General features: G+C 35.3%; 1 protein-coding gene and 1 pseudogene across 6 annotated transcripts; both read left to right on the top strand.

The window, feature by feature from the left end:
* The first annotated feature begins 1618 nt into the window (after positions 1–1618).
* On the top strand, positions 1619–9315 carry LOC122299020 (annotated as a pseudogene).
* LOC122299140 (proteasome subunit beta type-7-A-like) lies at positions 9103–12160 on the top strand. Of its 6 annotated transcripts, none has more exons than XM_043109147.1 (6): positions 9103–9324; positions 10745–10792; positions 10899–10946; positions 11221–11305; positions 11564–11705; positions 11805–12120. In XM_043109147.1, the coding sequence occupies exons 2-6, from the start codon at positions 10788–10790 to the stop codon at positions 11822–11824; spliced, it is 300 nt and encodes a 99-aa protein (XP_042965081.1). In that variant the 5' UTR covers positions 9103–9324; positions 10745–10787; the 3' UTR covers positions 11825–12120. The 6 variants fall into 6 exon arrangements, 4 of the variants coding, with proteins under 4 accessions (XP_042965081.1, XP_042965082.1, XP_042965080.1 ...); XR_006239600.1 differs by lacking the exon at positions 9103–9324 and having other exon boundaries at positions 9385–10792; positions 11805–11932; positions 12093–12160; XR_006239601.1 differs by lacking the exon at positions 9103–9324 and having other exon boundaries at positions 9385–10792; positions 11800–11932; positions 12093–12109.
* The last annotated feature ends 6404 nt before the right edge of the window (positions 12161–18564 follow it).

Below are 18564 nucleotides of genomic sequence, written 5' to 3'. Positions count from 1 at the left end.
TTTTCATATGAATCTCGTATTAATTCACTTTTTTCAAAGAGATTGCATGGCGTTTGTACAACTACGATTGTAAATATCATTTCTCAAAAAATAATAATAAAATATAAAATAATAATAAATAGTTATAAAAATTAATAATAAATAATAATAAAATAATATCGTATCACTCCACAATCGGACAAATTTGTCGGGTTTGGTTTATTAAAGATCACTTCCACGTGGTCTAGTTAAAAGCCGATATTCTTTTTAGATTTCCTTACTCTATACCAATTACATTTGTATGAAACCAAGAAAATTAAAACAAAAGGACACCATTGGGCCACTAGAAAAAACTACCAATTGCAACACCAAATTGCAGTGGTCACAACTAGTAAACTACCACAAAATTAAAGAATATAGTTGTTTCATATTTTATAATATTGCTTGATCTCCTGCATGTGGATGCCTAGAAAATAATGGATTTGATCTTCCTAGCTAGAAAATAAAGTTCACTACCAACACCAAATGGTGGCTGCACCACTGGTGGCCAGAAAGCTGATCTGGTCGACCATGTCCTATGGCTATGGGGGTGGATTTCTTGTGAAAATGCTTTGTTTTAAATTTTTCTTGTGAATGCCATTGAAGAAGTGTATGCAATTCTGATGCAGATAAGACCTCCGCTGTTAATTTTAAATATAGAAGTAGATGGCAAGATATATGCAGCTTTGCATAATTATTGGAAAAGAAAAAACAAATACAAAAAGAAAGAAAATGATCAGGACAAGAAACATCGACTCTCATTAAGTTATAGGGTAGTTGGTATTACATCGTTGTCCTGTTGATAAAGAAAAGAGCAGCCAGCTTCTTTGCAACTTTCAGTTGGATTCGTGGTTTTTGAAAACACGTTGCTGTTTTAAATAATATTTAATATTACCGTGATTTGGATTGAGATGAGTTGGTTTTAAATAATATTCAATAGTACAAACTTTTCTTTTTATTCTCTTATTCTTTTCATTTTTTTAACATATTTAAATATTTTTAAAAAATAAAAAAATACATAAATATATTAAAAGTGACTTCCTTAATTATTAAATAAAGAAAAAAAATTTAAAACTAAACAGACAAACTTATATAGAATATATAACATTTTTCTTATTAATATGCAAACACGAGTCCATTCGTACGAATAGAAAAGTACATTTTTTGTAAAATAATAGCCCGTAATTCAAATTTTATTTTTATTTTTTATTTTTTATTTTTTAAATACTTTTTTACATCTATAACTATTAAAAAAAGTTAAAAAGTTATAAATTTATTAATAATTACTTTTTTAATTATTAAAGAAACAAAATAAAATATTTATAATTTTAAACAATAATATTGAAAGACTAAATAACATTTTACAAATAATATTATCCACGCTAACGACAAATGGCGCTCTAAAGTAGATTCCCACCCAAAGCTCCAAACGCGCTTAATAAGAAGTTGCTCGACCTTTTCTTTCTTTTTGTATTTGTTTTTCCTTACCTAGTAAATAATTGTGCAAAGCTGCATCTGCTCCTCTATTTAAAGAGAGTGGACATCTTGACTCTCATCTCTATCAGAATTGCATACACTTCTCTTCAATTCAATGGCATTCAGTTCACCATCTTCTTCATCTCCTCCTCCTTTCACTCACAGTTGGGATGTATTTTTTGGTTTTAGAGGAGTAGATGCTCACAGTACTATTCTAAGTCAAAGGGGAATCAAAACCTATAGAGATGACAAAGATCTTGAAAGAGGAGACAATTTCATCTCCTCCTCCTTCCACTCACAGTTGGAATGTATTTTTGAGTTTTAGAGAAATAGATACTCGCAATAATTTTATTACCCATCTATACCCTACTCTAAGTCGAAGGGGATTCAAAACCTATAGAGATGACAAAGATCTTGAAAGAGGAGAGACAATTTCACCTACACTTCTCAAAGCCATTGAGGAGTCAATGAGTTCTATTATTGTATTATCTCCAAACTATGCATCCTCTACATGGTGCTTGGAGGAGCTAACCAAGATTCTTGAGTGTAAGAAAACAAAACAACAAATTGTTTTGCCTGTGTTTTACCATGTAGATCCATCAGAAGTACGAAATCAGAAAGGAAGTTTTGGAGAAGCATTGGCTAAACATCAAGAGAGGTTCAAGGAGGACCCAAAGGTGCAGAGGTGGAAGGAAGCCCTACAAGAGGTTGCCAGTTTGGCTGGAGAACATTTAGAAGACGGGTACTTCTTTAACTATTATATTAATTGAGAATAGAGTATTTCTTCAAATGAAGTTGTTCGTTTAAAAAATTATAATGTGCTTTTTGAGCATGTAAGAAACGTATAGTTTTATGACATGTCAATTTTTTAACCTAGCCTTTTAAAAAACTCAATATAACGCTTTTCATTTTTATCAATCTATTAGAGGAATTTTTCTCCTATCCAATTTGAAGAAAAACTCTATAAAAATCCAATGAATGCATTCATCTATACTTAGTTTTGTTATTGTCTTTCTCATTTAATATTAATGGGACCGAGGCCTTACAACCATTTTGGACTTTACTGGGCTTTGTCCACCTTATACCAATATATTGAAAAATAATAAACACACATAACTGATCTTTAGGATACTTTACACGATAATATTTTAAAATGAGGGATATTTTGTAAAATACCTTATTAAACTAACATCGTGAAATGTGTTGTTGTTTTTTTTTTCAAATTTCTAATCGCTAAAGATTTGATCAAGCAAGGGGGAAATAGCAAAAAATATAAAAAATAAAAAGGAAAAAAAACAACTGTCACATAACTTGTGCAGAGAGAGATTCAATCCCAAGATCTTCTCACATGCTGGGTTGCAGCTCAATGCTTAAAAAAGAAATAAGTCATTAATTGGTATAACCATAAGACTGGCCCTATATATATATGCATGCGAATATTCGATAATCGTGCATACAATTAGCTATGATTTCAAAGACATGCATGTGAACATAACAATCCCCATTAATCATATTAACTAATCAATCTTTACATTATTTTAATCTTTGCATGTGACATATGTTTTGATTAATTCAAGTTGTTGGATGGATGAGATCAGAAAGCATTAAACAAATGTGTTGGTTAATGTATACAATTTACGTATAATCATGTACGTGGTAGTAACCTAACGATTAATTAGGAATTGATTTACGTAAATCATGTGTTGTATGGTATCATTACTCTATAAATAATTTTGATGTAAATTTATGTGATATATCAAATAAGTTATTTTATTATAAAATAAATTTAATTTTTCACATCAATACACATAAGTTTATAAACTTCACTTATATAAGGCCAAGTACTTTGGCAATCAAAACCATCTCTAAATTCAAAGATAATCTTCAAGTTAAAAATAGTTTCATTTCCAAACATATAACATGATCTATAGTCTTAAAACTCCTCAATATTTTCTAAACCATGTCGGCTCGAGGTTTTTGGCCGCCGGTGGTGCAGCTACCATTGAGAGGCTATACAACCGTACGAGTATGGTTCTCTCTTTAGAAAAAGTATTTAACTAATAAAAAGTTTCTTTATTATATATATATCATCTCTCAAGATTTCTTCAATATATTTTTCATTTCTAAACATGCTTTTATGATAGGTCTTGCCACTTGTTTAAAACTATATCAAACTATTGTCTTAAAAAGTTTTTTATGCTCTACAACTATTTCACAGACACTTACACTCTACACGAAATCACCTTACATCCCAACAAGTCCTTAAGCTCTTTGATCGAAGGATTTAACATTGAATTAGCACATTTATATATGTCCCTATAGATTTTAAAAACTTTGGATCAATCTCACTTGCTTGTTGTGAGTTCTCTCGAGTTTCCCTCTATCTTATAATTTTTTTTATAAGGATTATTTCAGGTGCTAAATAAGGCCGTGATCCCTAATTTCTTTTAGTCACATTCTCAAATTGCAAAAGTGCATATGCCATGCTAGGCTCATATCAGATAAGATATTACAACTTAAGCTTTTTTGTTTCTCAAATAGGAAGTTCCAAATCCACTATTATTTTCTAGGCATATCCACATGCAGGATAAGCGCACCAATTAGGTAACAAAATTTTTATCACACTTTAGGCAATAAATGTTCTGAAAAAAAATGTGTTTAATGTAAAATTCTACAAACAAACAAGAACATACATAAACCCTCAATCTTCAATGTAGTGTTTCCTAGCTAATTAATTAAGTAGACTATAAAAGGAAAGCACAATTATTGATCATCCGCCACCACAGACGCCATAGACTCTCCATGAATCAACTGGCCTTCCTAATTGTTTATTGTCCTTGCATTGGTTTGACTCATGCTTTGGGTAGGTTTTGTAACTCTACATTTCTTGTGCTACATTGGTTATGGTTTGTGCATCCGTGCAATGTGCTGATTTTTTTTTCTACAATATTTCTTGTGCTGCTATGAACACCTACATTTGCTGTCATAGTTCTTTAATTTTGTGGTAGTCAAAGCCACTATAATTTGGCCGTGTTGCAAATTGTAGCGAAACTTGTTTTTACCTAGTGGCGGGCCCCGATGGTGTCCTTTTGCTTCATTTTTATGGGTTTCATACTAATGTATTGGTATTGATCAGTAAGGAAATCTTAAATAGAAAAAAAAAAAAAAAAAATCTTCTACTCCAGCTAGTAGAAAAGTTTATTTATTAGTTTTTTTTTTTTTTAACTTTTTCATAATTGTAATGGGTGATACTATAATTGATGTTTTGACACACCAACTTATATATAATGAAATTCTATATATTTTATGTGAAAAATGTGACTCATAAATGTTCTTTTTCCTTGTAATGGCAGGAATGAAAATGAATTTATGGAGAAAATCATTCAATGGGTGGCCTCAAAAATAGTTGAATCTACATACCAGTTAGACATTGTTGAGTATCCAATTGGACTAGAGTCTTGTTTAGAAGACTTGAATACTAAGTTAGAAATTGGAAGGAATGACATTACTCTTATTTTAGGGATTTATGGAACTGGTAGAATTGGTAAAACAACTATCGCCAAAGCAGTCTTTAACTCAATTGGAAAAGAATTTGAAGCTAGATGTTTTCTAGCAGATGTTAGAGAGATTTCGAGTCGAGAGGAAGGTATGGTCAAGCTGCAAAAACAACTTCTTGTTGATCTCTTAGGAGACTTTGGAAGTTTGAATATTGGCAATGTTGGAGCTACTAATGTTATAAAGGATAGGCTTCGCTCTAAAAGGGTACTTCTAATTTTTGATGATGTGAATGAGTCGCACCAGTTAGAAGAATTAGCTAGAAATAAATATTGGTTCAGTCCAGGAAGTAGAATAGTAATAACAACAAGAGATCAACATGTATTAACTTATCATCCAGTTGATTCAACGTACGAAGTGCAGGGATTGGACAACAACCAAGCTATTCAGCTCTTTAATTGGCATGCATTTAAAAGAGACAAGCCAGATGAAAGTTATGTAGAACTCACAAAATGTATAATAGGTTATGCTAAGGGCCTTCCACTAGCTCTTGAAGTGCTTGGTTCAGATTTGCGTGGTAGAAGTATACAAGAATGGGAAAGTGCATTGGAAAAGTATAAAAGAAGTCCTCACAAGGATATTTATAAAATTCTTAAAATAAGCTATGACGGGCTAGATGATAATGAAAAGGATATTTTCCTTGACATTGCATGTTTTCTCAAGGGGAACTCTATTGATTATGTCACGAAAATATTAAACATTTGCCCTTTTTCATCATCTTTTGGCATTGCAAAGCTTAAAGATTAATGTCTCATCAATATTAATCTTTATCACTGTGTGGAGATGCATGACTTGTTGCAAGAAATGGGTAAAGAAATTGTTCGACAAGAATCGCCTAAAGAAGCTGGCGAACGTAGTAGATTGTGGTTTCATGAAGACGTTCGGCATGTATTAGAAGAAAATACGGTAAGATCACATTTATAAAAACCTTTGAATTTTCATTTGTTTTCTGCTCACAAGTGAAACTCCCAAAAAAATGTTGAAGTTAAAAATGGTGAAGTAACTCGTTGGAGCATGTGTGTGTATATATTTGATTATATTTTCTATTATATTCATAACTATGACCAATGCAACTCAGACTGTTGTAGCATGTGTGTGTATATATTTGATTATATTTTGTATTCTATTCGTAACTATGACCAATGCAACTCAAACTGTTGTTAAGTTTTGGTAGTTTTCTAAATGGAAAATGGTTAACCTACAACTCTTGCAACCTCTTAATAACAGTTTTGTAAAGTTAAATTTTATTTTTATTGAAATGGTGTGTTAGTTTTAGTTGATTGCAAAATGAATTATAAAAGAGTTTGTATCATGTATATATGCTCCCGTTAAAGTTAACAATTTACTTTTGATAAAAGAAAATCACAATTCTCTCCTCAAAAAATTATATTTTTTATTTTAATGAAACTACGTAATTATATTTTTTATTTTAATGAAACTTTATGTAGTTAAGTATTAAACTTAATTTATATAAATAAAATAGAAAAATAGAAACAAAAAAATTAATTTAGAAAAGGGCCACCATTAATGGTGGCCTTGTAGCAACAACACACAAGGGTGACCCATTGTGGATACTGGCCCAACTGATCTTTTTATTTTTATTTTTTATGTTCTTTTTACATTATTTTCCTTTTTTTATTTTCTTCTGAAATTATTTTTTTCTTTTTTCTTATAATTTTCTAATATTAAGTTTTCATTTTTCTAAATGTTTTTCTATTTTTTAGTTTTTAATGTTAATTGATTTGATTTTTTGAAAATTAATTTATTATGTTTTTTTATTCAATAATTTAAGCTTAATTTGTTGTGGTTTCTCTGTTTTTCCATGATTTTATCAAGTGGTACTACTTACTAAAAGAAGAACTTTATGATTTGATTTTGTTGGGATACTTACGCCCTTGTCTTTGTAGGGAACAAATAAAATTGAAGCGATTTATTTAGATATTCCTGAAGGCCATGATCAGATGATATGCTTGCCTTCCGAGGCATTTAGGAAGATGAGGAATCTTCGATTGTTTAGAAACGAGAATGCACAATTTTCTACAGGACCGAACTATCTCTCTAATAAGTTGACAGTGTTTCATTGGGCTTACTATCCTTTGTCATCTTTGCCTTCTAATTTTCGTGGAGATAATCTCGTTGTATTTCAAATGCCTCATAGCCTCATCAAGGAGTTAGGCGGCCTAAAATTCAAGGTACCCTTATTATTTTCAATATTTCTTTCTTTAAAACTATGAAACAAAACTTCATTGAAGCTAATACATTTATTTTATTTTATTTGGACAGAACTTGACTGATATGAGTTTATATGAATGTGAATTCATAACAAAAATTCCTGATCTTTCAAGTAGCCCAAATTTAGAGAATTTGGATCTTGAAGATTGTAGTAACTTAGTTGAGGTTCATCATTCCGTTGGATTACTTGATAAGCTTATGAATTTTAATGTTATGTCATGCCGCAAGCTTAGGATTTTTCCGAAAAGATTCAAGTTGAGATCTCTACGTTTTCTTGATTTGATATATTGCTCGAGTCTTGAAGACTTTCCAGAGATCGAATGTGAAATGGTATTGTTAAACTTTATATCTCTTCAAGGCACTAGGATAAAAGAACTACCTTCATCAATTGAGAACCTCAAAGGATTTACAAGATTCTGTGTAGAAGGCTGCATTGATCAGTTGGCAAGTGTACGTCTTGCCGAAGTCGACGGTTATTCACAACCAATTATAAACATTGGAAAGGTGGAGGAGGAGGATGGTATACAATCCACGTCATCTATTGTGTCTACAGGCGAATATGAAATTGAATCAACTACTCCGACAAATTCAAGCATTTTTAATGATGCAGGTTCCTCCTCAAGCGCGATTTGGAAATCGCTACAATATTTATATCTTAAATACTGTTGCCTGTTAGAATCAAATTTCTTCACGTATGTTAATTACTTCCCCGCTTTGAAGAACTTAGATCTAAGTGGGAGTGATATTGTTATCTTTCCACCTCATCAAGGCGTCAGATTTCCTAAGTTGCAAGACCTTTGTTTGAACAATTGCAAGGAACTTAAAGAAATTTTACCTCTTCCATCGAGTATAAGAAGTGTGAGTATAAGAAGAGTTCGCGCTCGTGGATGCACGTCATTGGAAAGTTTTGCACTACCATCTGAAATACTAACTAACAACAATGGAAGGGATTTTTTTATCAACCTAGACATTGACTTGTACGGATGCCATAAACTGCTTGTGATTCCTTCATGGGAAGAGGTATGTACGTCTCTTTTCCTCTCTTTCTCGATCTCTTTCAACGTGTTTGTGTGTGACCTTAATATTCGTATTGCTGAAAGTTTTTTTTTTTTAATATTTGTATAACAGGGATTTCAAAGTTTGGCATACCCACCATTTGATCCACTAAGTGATATTAGCATTATATTACCAGGAATGAAGATTCCAAGCTGGTTCAGCTATCGCATGGAGGCCCATGATAGTAATCTGTGTGAAATAGATATTAATCCACCGCATCATTGGAATGGCATAGATGAAATTCTTGTGATCTATGTTGTTTTTAGATTCAGATCAGTTGGGATCATTGAGCCAATAATGGAGAAGCATTCTAGAATTGATGTTCAAATCCTTGATGGCTCAGATCGAAGGAACTTACAGCGTCGTAGATTTATGGACTTTGATTGGACGGACTTCTCAGACCATTTATGGATGCAGGGGATACTCGATTACAGAAAACAAGTGGACGTTTCAAGGTTTAGATTTGAATGTGAGTCAGAGCTCGTGATCTTTAAAAGTGTTGGGATCCATTTCCAAAAGATGCATGAAGAGAACGTAAGAGATGATATAGGTGATCACATAGAACTTGGTTACCTTTTTTCTTATTCCAGTAGTGAAGAAGCCAGTAGTGATGAAAAAGGTGACAGATGTCTTGATTTAATGGATGAAAAGAGGTCGGATTCTTCAACCATGGGCATCACAATAACGGAATTAGAGAATGAAGATATGGATTTAGAGCTTAAACTTGGTTACCCTTTTTCGGAATTGGAGAATGACGATGAGAATCCAAATGAAGATTTGGAATTAGAGAAAGATGATGAGAATCCGAAGGAAATACTTGATAAGAGGCATCGTGATGATGAATATGATTGCAACATGGAACCCAATAGGTGCCCTCAACAAAAGAGGCCGCATATATATTCTTCAACCATGGGCACAATAATGGAAGTAGAGAATGACTTAAACTTGGATTTAGAGCTTAAACTTGGATTGGTCTGACGTAAAAAGGTATCTCTTAATTTATGGAAATTTATTTCTTTTTTGTGCATTGGTTATTTCATCTCCACAATTTTCTCTCTCCAACCAAACAGACCAATGACTGATTTTGCACACGAAATTCCGTTTGCCACTCTTTTCAAATCAATGGGTCTGTTTTTGGAATTTGCACAGTGTTTTGTGATTTTCTCAATGTTTTTGTGATTTGCACGAATGTGACGGGAGTGAAAATTTGTAAGTATTTTCTTGATTAGATAAGGGTCAAAGACGTAAATATCATAATTCATGAGCTATGGTCGGTCTTTTTATTTTTATGTAGAGGTGGGAAGTTTGGTACTTCTCCTATTTGGAGACGAAAAATTTTATTCATCATTCGCTACACCACATCACATATAATTTTTTTATTTGTTATTTTTTTCTTTATAAATGTATGGTATATTATTGACGAGCAAAGGAATTCATTTAATTTAGCAAGAATGAAACAAACAAAAAATTAAGTGTAATGTGTGGTGTAGAAAGTAATGAGTAAAATGACTCTTTGGAAACCAGGCCTTATGCCCTTTTAAAAGTTAGATTCACATACTTTACCATCCATTTCAAATCGTCACACCTGCATTTTCTTTCAAAAAGCTTCATGTACAGTCAAGTAATATTTAAATAGAACTCATGAATCTATATGCTCCAGAAATATCATATATAGAAAATGTTTTCTACTATTTCTAATTATTCAATAAATATATAATTTAACAAGAACTATATATTTTAAATTAATTACTTTTTCCTGGTGCCAAGAGATGTTATATTGTTCGAGTATTTAAAAGCTTTAAATAATACTACCAAAAAAGAAAAAAAAATAAGTCTAGTTTCTTTTAATTTAAGTTTTACTAATTTAGGATGATCACAACACAGGAATAACTAATACTAATTCTGTCAAGCTACCAGTTTTTTTTTTTTTCTTGCATCATGTTTATAAGGTGGATTGATTTTTATGTTAATGGGATATAGGGAGACAGCTTTAACTTTGTTGTCTAGCTGAGCACTGATAGGAAATAATGAATTGAACTTCACTTACTGTTATAGCCTTGTTCTGTTTTGCTAAACTCTTGTTTGGGATCAACCAGTGCATCAGTTTTTCAAGTGTTGAAGATGCTTTAGTTTCCCATCTCCACTGTTGATTCTGAGTTGACATTTAGCTTTGGGATCATGTGTAGGATTCATTTCAAAACGCCTTGGCCCCAAATATAGTTGAAACTCTTATTTGCACACAAAATTGATTAAATGCTCCCTCCATTAATCATGACTTCCAAGACTTAAAAGCAGATGCCGAAAGCTATAAGCTGGAAAATGTTAAGATTCATTTTGAAATATCATATATTTTCCTGTGGTTTTTTTAATATTTATATTTTTAAAATAGAGTTTTTTCTTCATGTAGAGATAACTTTGAATAATGTTTTGAATATGGATGGTTGAAAAATATGAGGTATTGTAACTTCTTGATCAATTGGGGTTTGCATTCATGATATATATTGAAATTCTAGCAATTTTCATTTTATGTGTTGAAAATATGTTTAACTTGGTTGTTGCAGGGATATGATTCAATTCCAGCAGAGGTTCTTGACCCAAAAGCCAAAAGGGTTAGTTTAGCTTAAGAAGCCTTAGCATAAGCAAGGCCATGTGTATGAATTGTTGCTTGGCTTTCATAATAATATTGACCAGACTTTGGCACCTTTTAGAACTTCATTTGCAAACCAAAACTGCTTTATTTTAATCTATTCTACATGTTTCTACTTCCTTTTTTTTTTAAAAAAAAATGTTGACTGCTGCTATTTTGTGACATGATGCCTTTGAAAAGCATTAAACTTATATTAAAGATGGTGAAAACATCTCACTATTCTTTTCCCTTATAAGCCTGATGGGACGAAAAAGAGGATGTGGAATAAGGAAACCCTCCACGGTACCTAACCTAGCATATAAAGGACCATGGAAGCACAAGGTATGGCAATTAAGCTTAATTGCTACATAAAAAGCTTTAAACTTTATTCTTCTTTGCAGTTTCTGATAAAATTGTTCTTTTTGACTTTGACAACAAATTAAGAACCCCAATTATGAAGGGAAATGTATTTTGAATCATGCATATTTATTTTTCTTCATCAGTTTCAGCCTGAAGAAACTGCAATTGAAGTAGTTTCCTGTTATCACATCTAGATTATGTATTTGATTAATGTTTTACTCTATCTCAACATATATTCAGGACCGTATCATTCTTGGAGCAGATACAAGAACCATTGAAGGACCCCTAATCACTGAAAAGAACTGTGAAAAGATTCATCATATGGCACCAAACATATATTGTTGTGGAGTAGGAACTACTACCGATACAGAGGCAATAACAGGTATTTGTTAGGTCTGAGTTTCAGGTGATGATGTTGTACTCTTTATCATCTAATGGGTAATGCATTGTCTTGGTGTTTGCTTTCTTTCAACAAGGTTAGTTCACAACTGGACGTTATGAAGAATCACCATCATGAAGAATCACATTTTCAAGTGAAGTTTCATTTGTTGCAAACCAAGAAATGAAGGTTGCATTTGAGTTGATGTTACTGGACGTCATCTGCATAATGTGAGTCTATTTTCAAGAATTAAAATTGGAAAATATCATGTGTTTTTTTTGGTTTACATATTTGGTGGTGTGTCACTGCCTGATCTTGTAAAAACTAGAATTGTTTTTGTAATTTTATTAGGCTAAATGATTACTTTGGCTTGTTTATCATGTTTTGCAGGAGAAAGAATAATCAGATGTATCAAGTCATGTCATAAGTTTTGTAGAAACAATATTGTGGTTGCTTTCCTTTTTTTTTTTTTTGAAATAGAAACTGATCTCATTAATCAATTTAACTACATTTCAGAGGTTACAATAGAAGTAATGCACTCAGGACATTCTTCAATGTTGTACAAATCCTCTAATAACAGTACAACAGACTTTGCTAGAACATGAGCTGCAGAATTCGCTTCCCTCTGGACATGACAGGCTCTCCAGTGAGCTATGTTTGTCAAGACATGTCTTGATTCTTCAACAAACCACCCCCCCATGCTACCATCAACCTCTTGACCAAGCAGTTGGGTAACTACCTGTCTCGAGTCTCCCTCCAAAACGACCTGGTTAAGTCCCAGTTCCCTGCAAAAAGTTACTGCCACAAAAAGACCACAGGCTTCTGCTTCATATGCTTCTCCATTGAGAGGTCTGGGTGCCCTTAAAGTACCAACAACAAATCCTTGATGGTCACGGATTATGACTCCCAAACCAATCCTGCCCGAATTCTGCCTTACTGCAGCATCCCAATTAATCTTAAACATACCTTCATTTGGCTTAGACCATGTTTGTAAGGACCTTTCTGATCTCAACTGGGGGTTTTCTCCTACCAGATTTGCTTCAGTGAATGCAATGGATTCTAGCTTGGCTCCCTGGTACAAAATGGAAGGGTGTTTAAAATCTTTGCCATGAACTAGATCATTTCTTCGAGACCATATACCTCTCAGTGTAACTGCAGCTTCCTCCAACTCACTGACCTCTAGTCTTTCGACCAACATTGCCCAAACTTTGAAGAACTGGTTACTATGGAAGGACATTTTCTGAATTTTTACACTGGCTTGATTCCACACGTCTCTTGCAGCAGGACATCCCCAGAGAACATGGCTTGAGGTCTCAGGTTCTGATTTGCACACAATACAGCTGCTGTCTTCCACTACTCTCCTTTTGTTTAAGTTTGCTAGGGTAGGAATGGCTTCATTACACGCTTTCCAGATAAAAAGTTTTACTGCAGGGGCCACTTTCAGCTGCCAAATTTTCTTCCACACTGTAGATTCTAGTTGCCTGTTTGAGTGTTCCCCTTCTACCTCAACCTCCACTTGCCTCTGATGGTGATATCCACTCTTGACAGTGTACATCCCATTTGCAGTAAAACTCCAGAACATTTTGTCCTCCCTACCTCCCAGGCTGATGGGGATCGAAGTGATGCCTTGAATCTCAGGCTCTGAAAACATTTCCTGTAGCAACTCTTTTTTCCAGCTTCTTTGCCTTGGGTCAATAAGGTCACTCACCATTTCACACCAACAATCCATTTCTCTTGGAGATGCCACTGAACCCGAGGGAAGAGAGGGTATCCACTTGTCAGTCCATATGTTGATACTTTTGCCATTTCCAACTCTCCATCTTAGCCCAGGTTTGAGAATAGATAAACCAGCCATAACACTCCTCCACACATAGGAAGGGCCTGGTCCTAACTTTGCATTCAGTAATTCCCCTGAGTTGAAATATTTCTGTTTTAAAACACGTGCTGCAAGAGAGGTGGGTTCTTGCAATATTCTCCAGCTTTGCTTTGCTAGCAAGCCTAAATTGAACATTCTGAAGTCCCTAAATCCAAGACCACCTATCTCCTTAGCTGAACTTAGTTGGTCCCACGAGACCCATTGAATCTTTGAGGCCTCTTCACTGAATCCCCACCAGAATTTCCTCAGGAGTTTGTTTAATTTTTGAGTAATGGAGTATGGAAGCAGGAACAAACCCATTGAGTACGTTGGTATGGCTTGAAGAACTGCCTTTAGGAGGATCTCTTTCCCTGCTGCAGATAAGTGGTTGGTTTTCCAGTTCACTACCCTAGACCATGTCCTATCTACAAGGGAGTGGAAAGCTGCTACTTTAGCTCTTCCTAAGACTGCAGGGAGGCCTAGGTATTTTTCAAAAGTACCAGTAGCCTCTATACCTGCTAGCTGTAGGATCACATTCTGCACCTCCTTCACTGTGTTCTTACTGAAATAAACTGAGGACTTATCCTTGTTGAGCACCTGACCCGAGGCTTGTTCATACACATCCAAGATCTCAAGCACTTTGGTAAGCTCCTTTGGTGAAGCTTGGCAAAACAGCAGGCTGTCATCTGCAAAAAATAAATGGCTCACTTTGGTGGGACCTTTTCCTATGGGGGCACTAGTTATTTCCCCCATCACTTCAGCCTTTTGCAGGAGAGCCGAAAGGGCTTCTGCACATAGAATGAAGAGGTAGGGTGAGATGGGATCTCCCTGATGAATGCCTCTTGATGAGGTAAAAAACTGTTGAGGTTCCCCATTCACAAGAATTGAGTAGGACACTGACTGAATACATCTCTGAACCAAGTCCACTCACTGGGGAGGGAAACCAACTTTGGTCATTACAGCTTCTACAAAGGCCCATTCCACCCTGTCATAGGCCTTACTCATGTCCAATTTGAGGGCCATGAACCCTTTCTTGCCTTTCATCCTCGTTGGCATTGAATGGAGAATTTCATAAGCAACTAAGGTGTTGTCTGAAATAAGTCTTCCAGGTACAAATGCACTTTGGTTTGCTGATATGATCTTAGGCAAGATGAGTTTCATCCTATTTACCATTGTTTTTGAAACCACTTTGTATAGGACATTGCATAGACTAATAGGTCTGAATTCCGTTATTTTCTTTGGGCTTTTAACCTTTGGAATGAGGGCTATATAAGTATCATTGACCTTTTTAAGAGAACCCCCTTTGTTTAGGACACCCAGTGCATAATCACTCACCTCTTTCCCAACCAATTCCCAATGTTTTTGGTAAAAGTGGGCTGGGAATCCATCAGGTCCAGGAGATCCTAATGGATTCATTTGGAAAATGGCATTCCTGACCTCCTCTGCAGTAAAGGGTGCAGCTAAAACCTCCTTCATTGTTTGACTGATTTTTGGCTTGAGAGCATTGAGGCATATATCGATATTAAATGGCAAAGAAGAGCTAAAGAGGTTAGAGAAGAAACCTGTGAAGATGCCACCTATCTCTCCCTGTTCAGAGGTAGTTCTGCCCGTGTCATCATCTATGGATGTGATAGCATTTGTCTTTTTTCTTTGGTTCGCTTGCATGTGGAAATATGTTGTATTTCTATCCCCCTTTCTCAGCCAATGTTGTTTAGCTCTCTGCCTCCATTTCATGTCAGTTTCGGCCAGGGACTTTTAAGCCTTCTCTTGCATTTGCCTCATAGCATCAATGTGTTCCCCATCTCCACTATCTTGTAAATGAATAATCTTTGCCCACATTCGAGTATTCTTTTGCAGTTCAACTCTGCTGTGATTGTTCTCCCATTTGGTTAGGCCTTTTTGACAGATTTCCAGCTTCATTCTCAGATCTTCAGCTAAGTCCCCTCCCACTCCCATTTTTGACCATGCTTGTTCTACAACATGACCACAGCCTTCTCTGATGTCCCAAGCAGCCTCATATCTAAAAACTTTTTTTTTCCTGCTTCCCCTTCCACCATAAACCTCTCCTACGAGGTATATGGTTAGTCTTCGAAAACCATAAACTGTGGATTTCTTTTAAATATGAACGCCTGCAGAATCTTTGTTTCCACTGTGGGGTTTTATTTCATAAGGGAAGAGTCTGTGGAAGGCCATATTTTGAAGCACAATGTGAAGAAAAACAAAAACTGCAGTATGGTCCGTGGCTCAGGGCCCAGCCAATGAACACTTCGATTTTTGACAAACGTAAATATGGGGGTAAAACTGATAAAGAGGAACAGAGTGATCATAAAACTACAAGGAAAATGGATGTAGGGGGTGAAAAACCAGATCAGCAGGAGAGTATTGGAAAAAAAAAAACATACCTGAGGTCGTAGCTGAGGAAGAGAGGAAGTTAGATCCTACTGGACTCGAGGGAGGTATTAGACTAATGCCTTGCCAACAAAATCCTGCTAGAAACACTTCCCATGAACCTGAGGAACAGCCTGGTACCTTTTACAGAAAGACTAGAGAGCATAACGTACATGGCAGTAAAGAAGGGTACAATCAGGATAGAAGTACTCATGATCAGGTGAAAGCCTTCCCCGATCCTATTGGCTTAAGGTGTTTGATGGACCTTGACCAAGATACGGATATGAGCAATAACCAAACCTTCCAGAACAAGGAACTAAGTCCAACAATAATCCAAGCCACCAGTCAAAGGGAGAAGGGACTACATCTAGAAGTCAAACCTAATTTTTCTGAAGCCCAAGTTCCTACACTGCCACAGAGGGACAAATCCACTGATGTGGAGCCAGCCCAGACTAATCCTCACACAAATACCGCGAGTAGCAAGGGGAGGTGGAAAAGGAAGGCCAGGAGCAAATTGGATATCCAGAGCACGTTGAGTGAGATCATCAGCAACCATCAGGAAAATAGCCAAAAGAAAAGGGGGATGTGTGGTGAAAAGGAGGGGGTCTATCCTGTTAAAAAGACCAGGTACAATGGAGGAGGCAAAGAGAATCAAAATGATAAGGCAGTGGCTGGCTCCCAGCACTGCCACCCCAAATGAGTCTCCTATCGTGGAATTGTCGGGGGCTTGGGAACCCTCGAACAATTCGAATCCTTAGAAATCTTACTAAGGATAAGTGTCCCAGCTTAGTGTTCCTTGTGGAAACTAAGTCTAATAAGAATCGAATGGAAATGGTTAGACAGTCCCTAAAGCTGGATGGGTGTTTTGTTGTTGACAGTGTGGGCCTGAGTGGGGGCTTAGCATTACTCTGGAAGGAGGGGTGGCAAGTCAGAATTATTAGTTACACTAGGTGGCATATAAGTGCCAGTATCATTAGTGAAAAGGACAGCAGGCCATGGCAATTTACTGGTTTCTATGGGCATCCTGAAGTAGGAAAAAGGAAAGGGAGTTGGGAGTTACTACAACTGCTAAAACCTGATCCGGTGGTACCTTGGGTGTGTGCAGGTGATTTTAATGAGATCCTCCACCAAAGAGAGAAAGTAGGAGGGCAGGGCCGACCCTACAAACAGATTGAGAACTTTAGACAGGCACTAGTACACTGTGGTATTAGAGACATTACTTATACTGGTCAAAAGTTCACGTGGTCTAATAATAGAAGGGGCAGGGGCTTTACAAAGGAAAGGATAGATAGAGTAATGGCCAACAGAGAGTGGTTTGATCTTTTTCCTTCTGCAGTATGTAATGTGATGGCAGCTATCAAGTCTGATCATTCACCTCTAAGTACCTCAATTCTTCATAGTGGTTGCTTTCCTTTTATGTATATATATATATATTATAAATTTGTTGGGTTTGGTTTATGATTGTTTATAATGCATTTGAACTAAAATGACATTTTAGTAGAACATTTATTTTTACCATTTGCACAGAAATGATATGACCAAGACAATGGTGTCCAACATATCTTATATCATGTGTTCAACTGTACATCCAAAATATTAGATTCGCAACAAAAGTTCTTGGAGACGTGATTCAATAATTGAGAGACGTGGGGAAGAAATTGTTGTGGTTCCCTAAAGACCCTATTAGCTGGGAGAGCAACCTTCCCCATTGAATGTAGGAGTAAATGCTTGATCATGTCATTGCTTGATGGAAATACGGTTTGTTTCACATCTCCCTCAGCTTTCCAAGTACATGGTTGGTCTTTTATGAACTTGGTTTTAGGATTTTACTTTGTAACCTTCAATGGTTCTTGTATGCCAATCTGTTAGCGCTCTTTCTTGTATGCCAATTTGTTAACAAAAAACAGAGTATCGAAGCACATGTAGAGCATTTCAAAAACTTTTATTAGAGCAATAGTACCTATTAAGCAAGATATCATTAGATTTTCCTTCAAGTTCTTTTACCATTGTTAGCATCACAAATTCAAAAAAATATTAATTAAAACTATGTTCAATTAGAAATTATAATAAAGGCTTATTGCAGCTTTTCGACATCTTAATAGCCCATCGTGTAAGGTGGGATGTCATGCACAACTTTATGAAGATGAAGAACCTTCGATTGTTTGTAAATCATAACGCACAACTTTTTGGAGGACTCAATTATCTTTCTAGTGAGTTAATAGTTCTTCATTGGCCCGTATACTCTTCGCCATTTTTTCCATCTAATTTTCATGGAAATAAGCTCACTATATTTGGAATGCATGATAGCCTCATCAAGGAGTTAGACGGCCTAAATCCCAAGGTATCATTATTATTTTCAATATGAGAATTTAATTGAGATTCATCATTCTGTGGGATTTCTTTATAAACTTTCGACTTTCCTTGTTAAAGGATGCAGCAAGCTTAGGAATTTTCCAAATAGATTCAAGTTGAGATCTCTAAGCAGGCTTTTTCGACTCCATGGTTGCTCTAGTCTTCACAACTTTCCCGAGATTGAGTGTAAAATGGTATTTTTCAGAACTATACCTGCATCAATTATTGAGAACTTCACTAAACTTAAATCCTTAAATCTCAGCTACA

This window comes from Carya illinoinensis, chromosome 16, assembly GCF_018687715.1.
Source record: "Carya illinoinensis cultivar Pawnee chromosome 16, C.illinoinensisPawnee_v1, whole genome shotgun sequence".
In the NCBI taxonomy this organism is placed as follows: domain Eukaryota; kingdom Viridiplantae; phylum Streptophyta; class Magnoliopsida; order Fagales; family Juglandaceae; genus Carya; species Carya illinoinensis.
This window is presented reverse-complemented; position numbering and strand designations above follow the sequence as displayed.

Bases quoted from the DNA above. Each gene is read 5' to 3' on its own strand.
- LOC122299140 (XM_043109147.1), top strand. The intron at 11,306-11,563 runs GTATGGCAATTA...ACATATATTCAG, and splicing joins AAGGACCATGGAAGCACAAG to GACCGTATCATTCTTGGAGC. The intron at 11,706-11,804 runs GTATTTGTTAGG...CAACAAGGTTAG, and splicing joins CGATACAGAGGCAATAACAG to TTCACAACTGGACGTTATGA.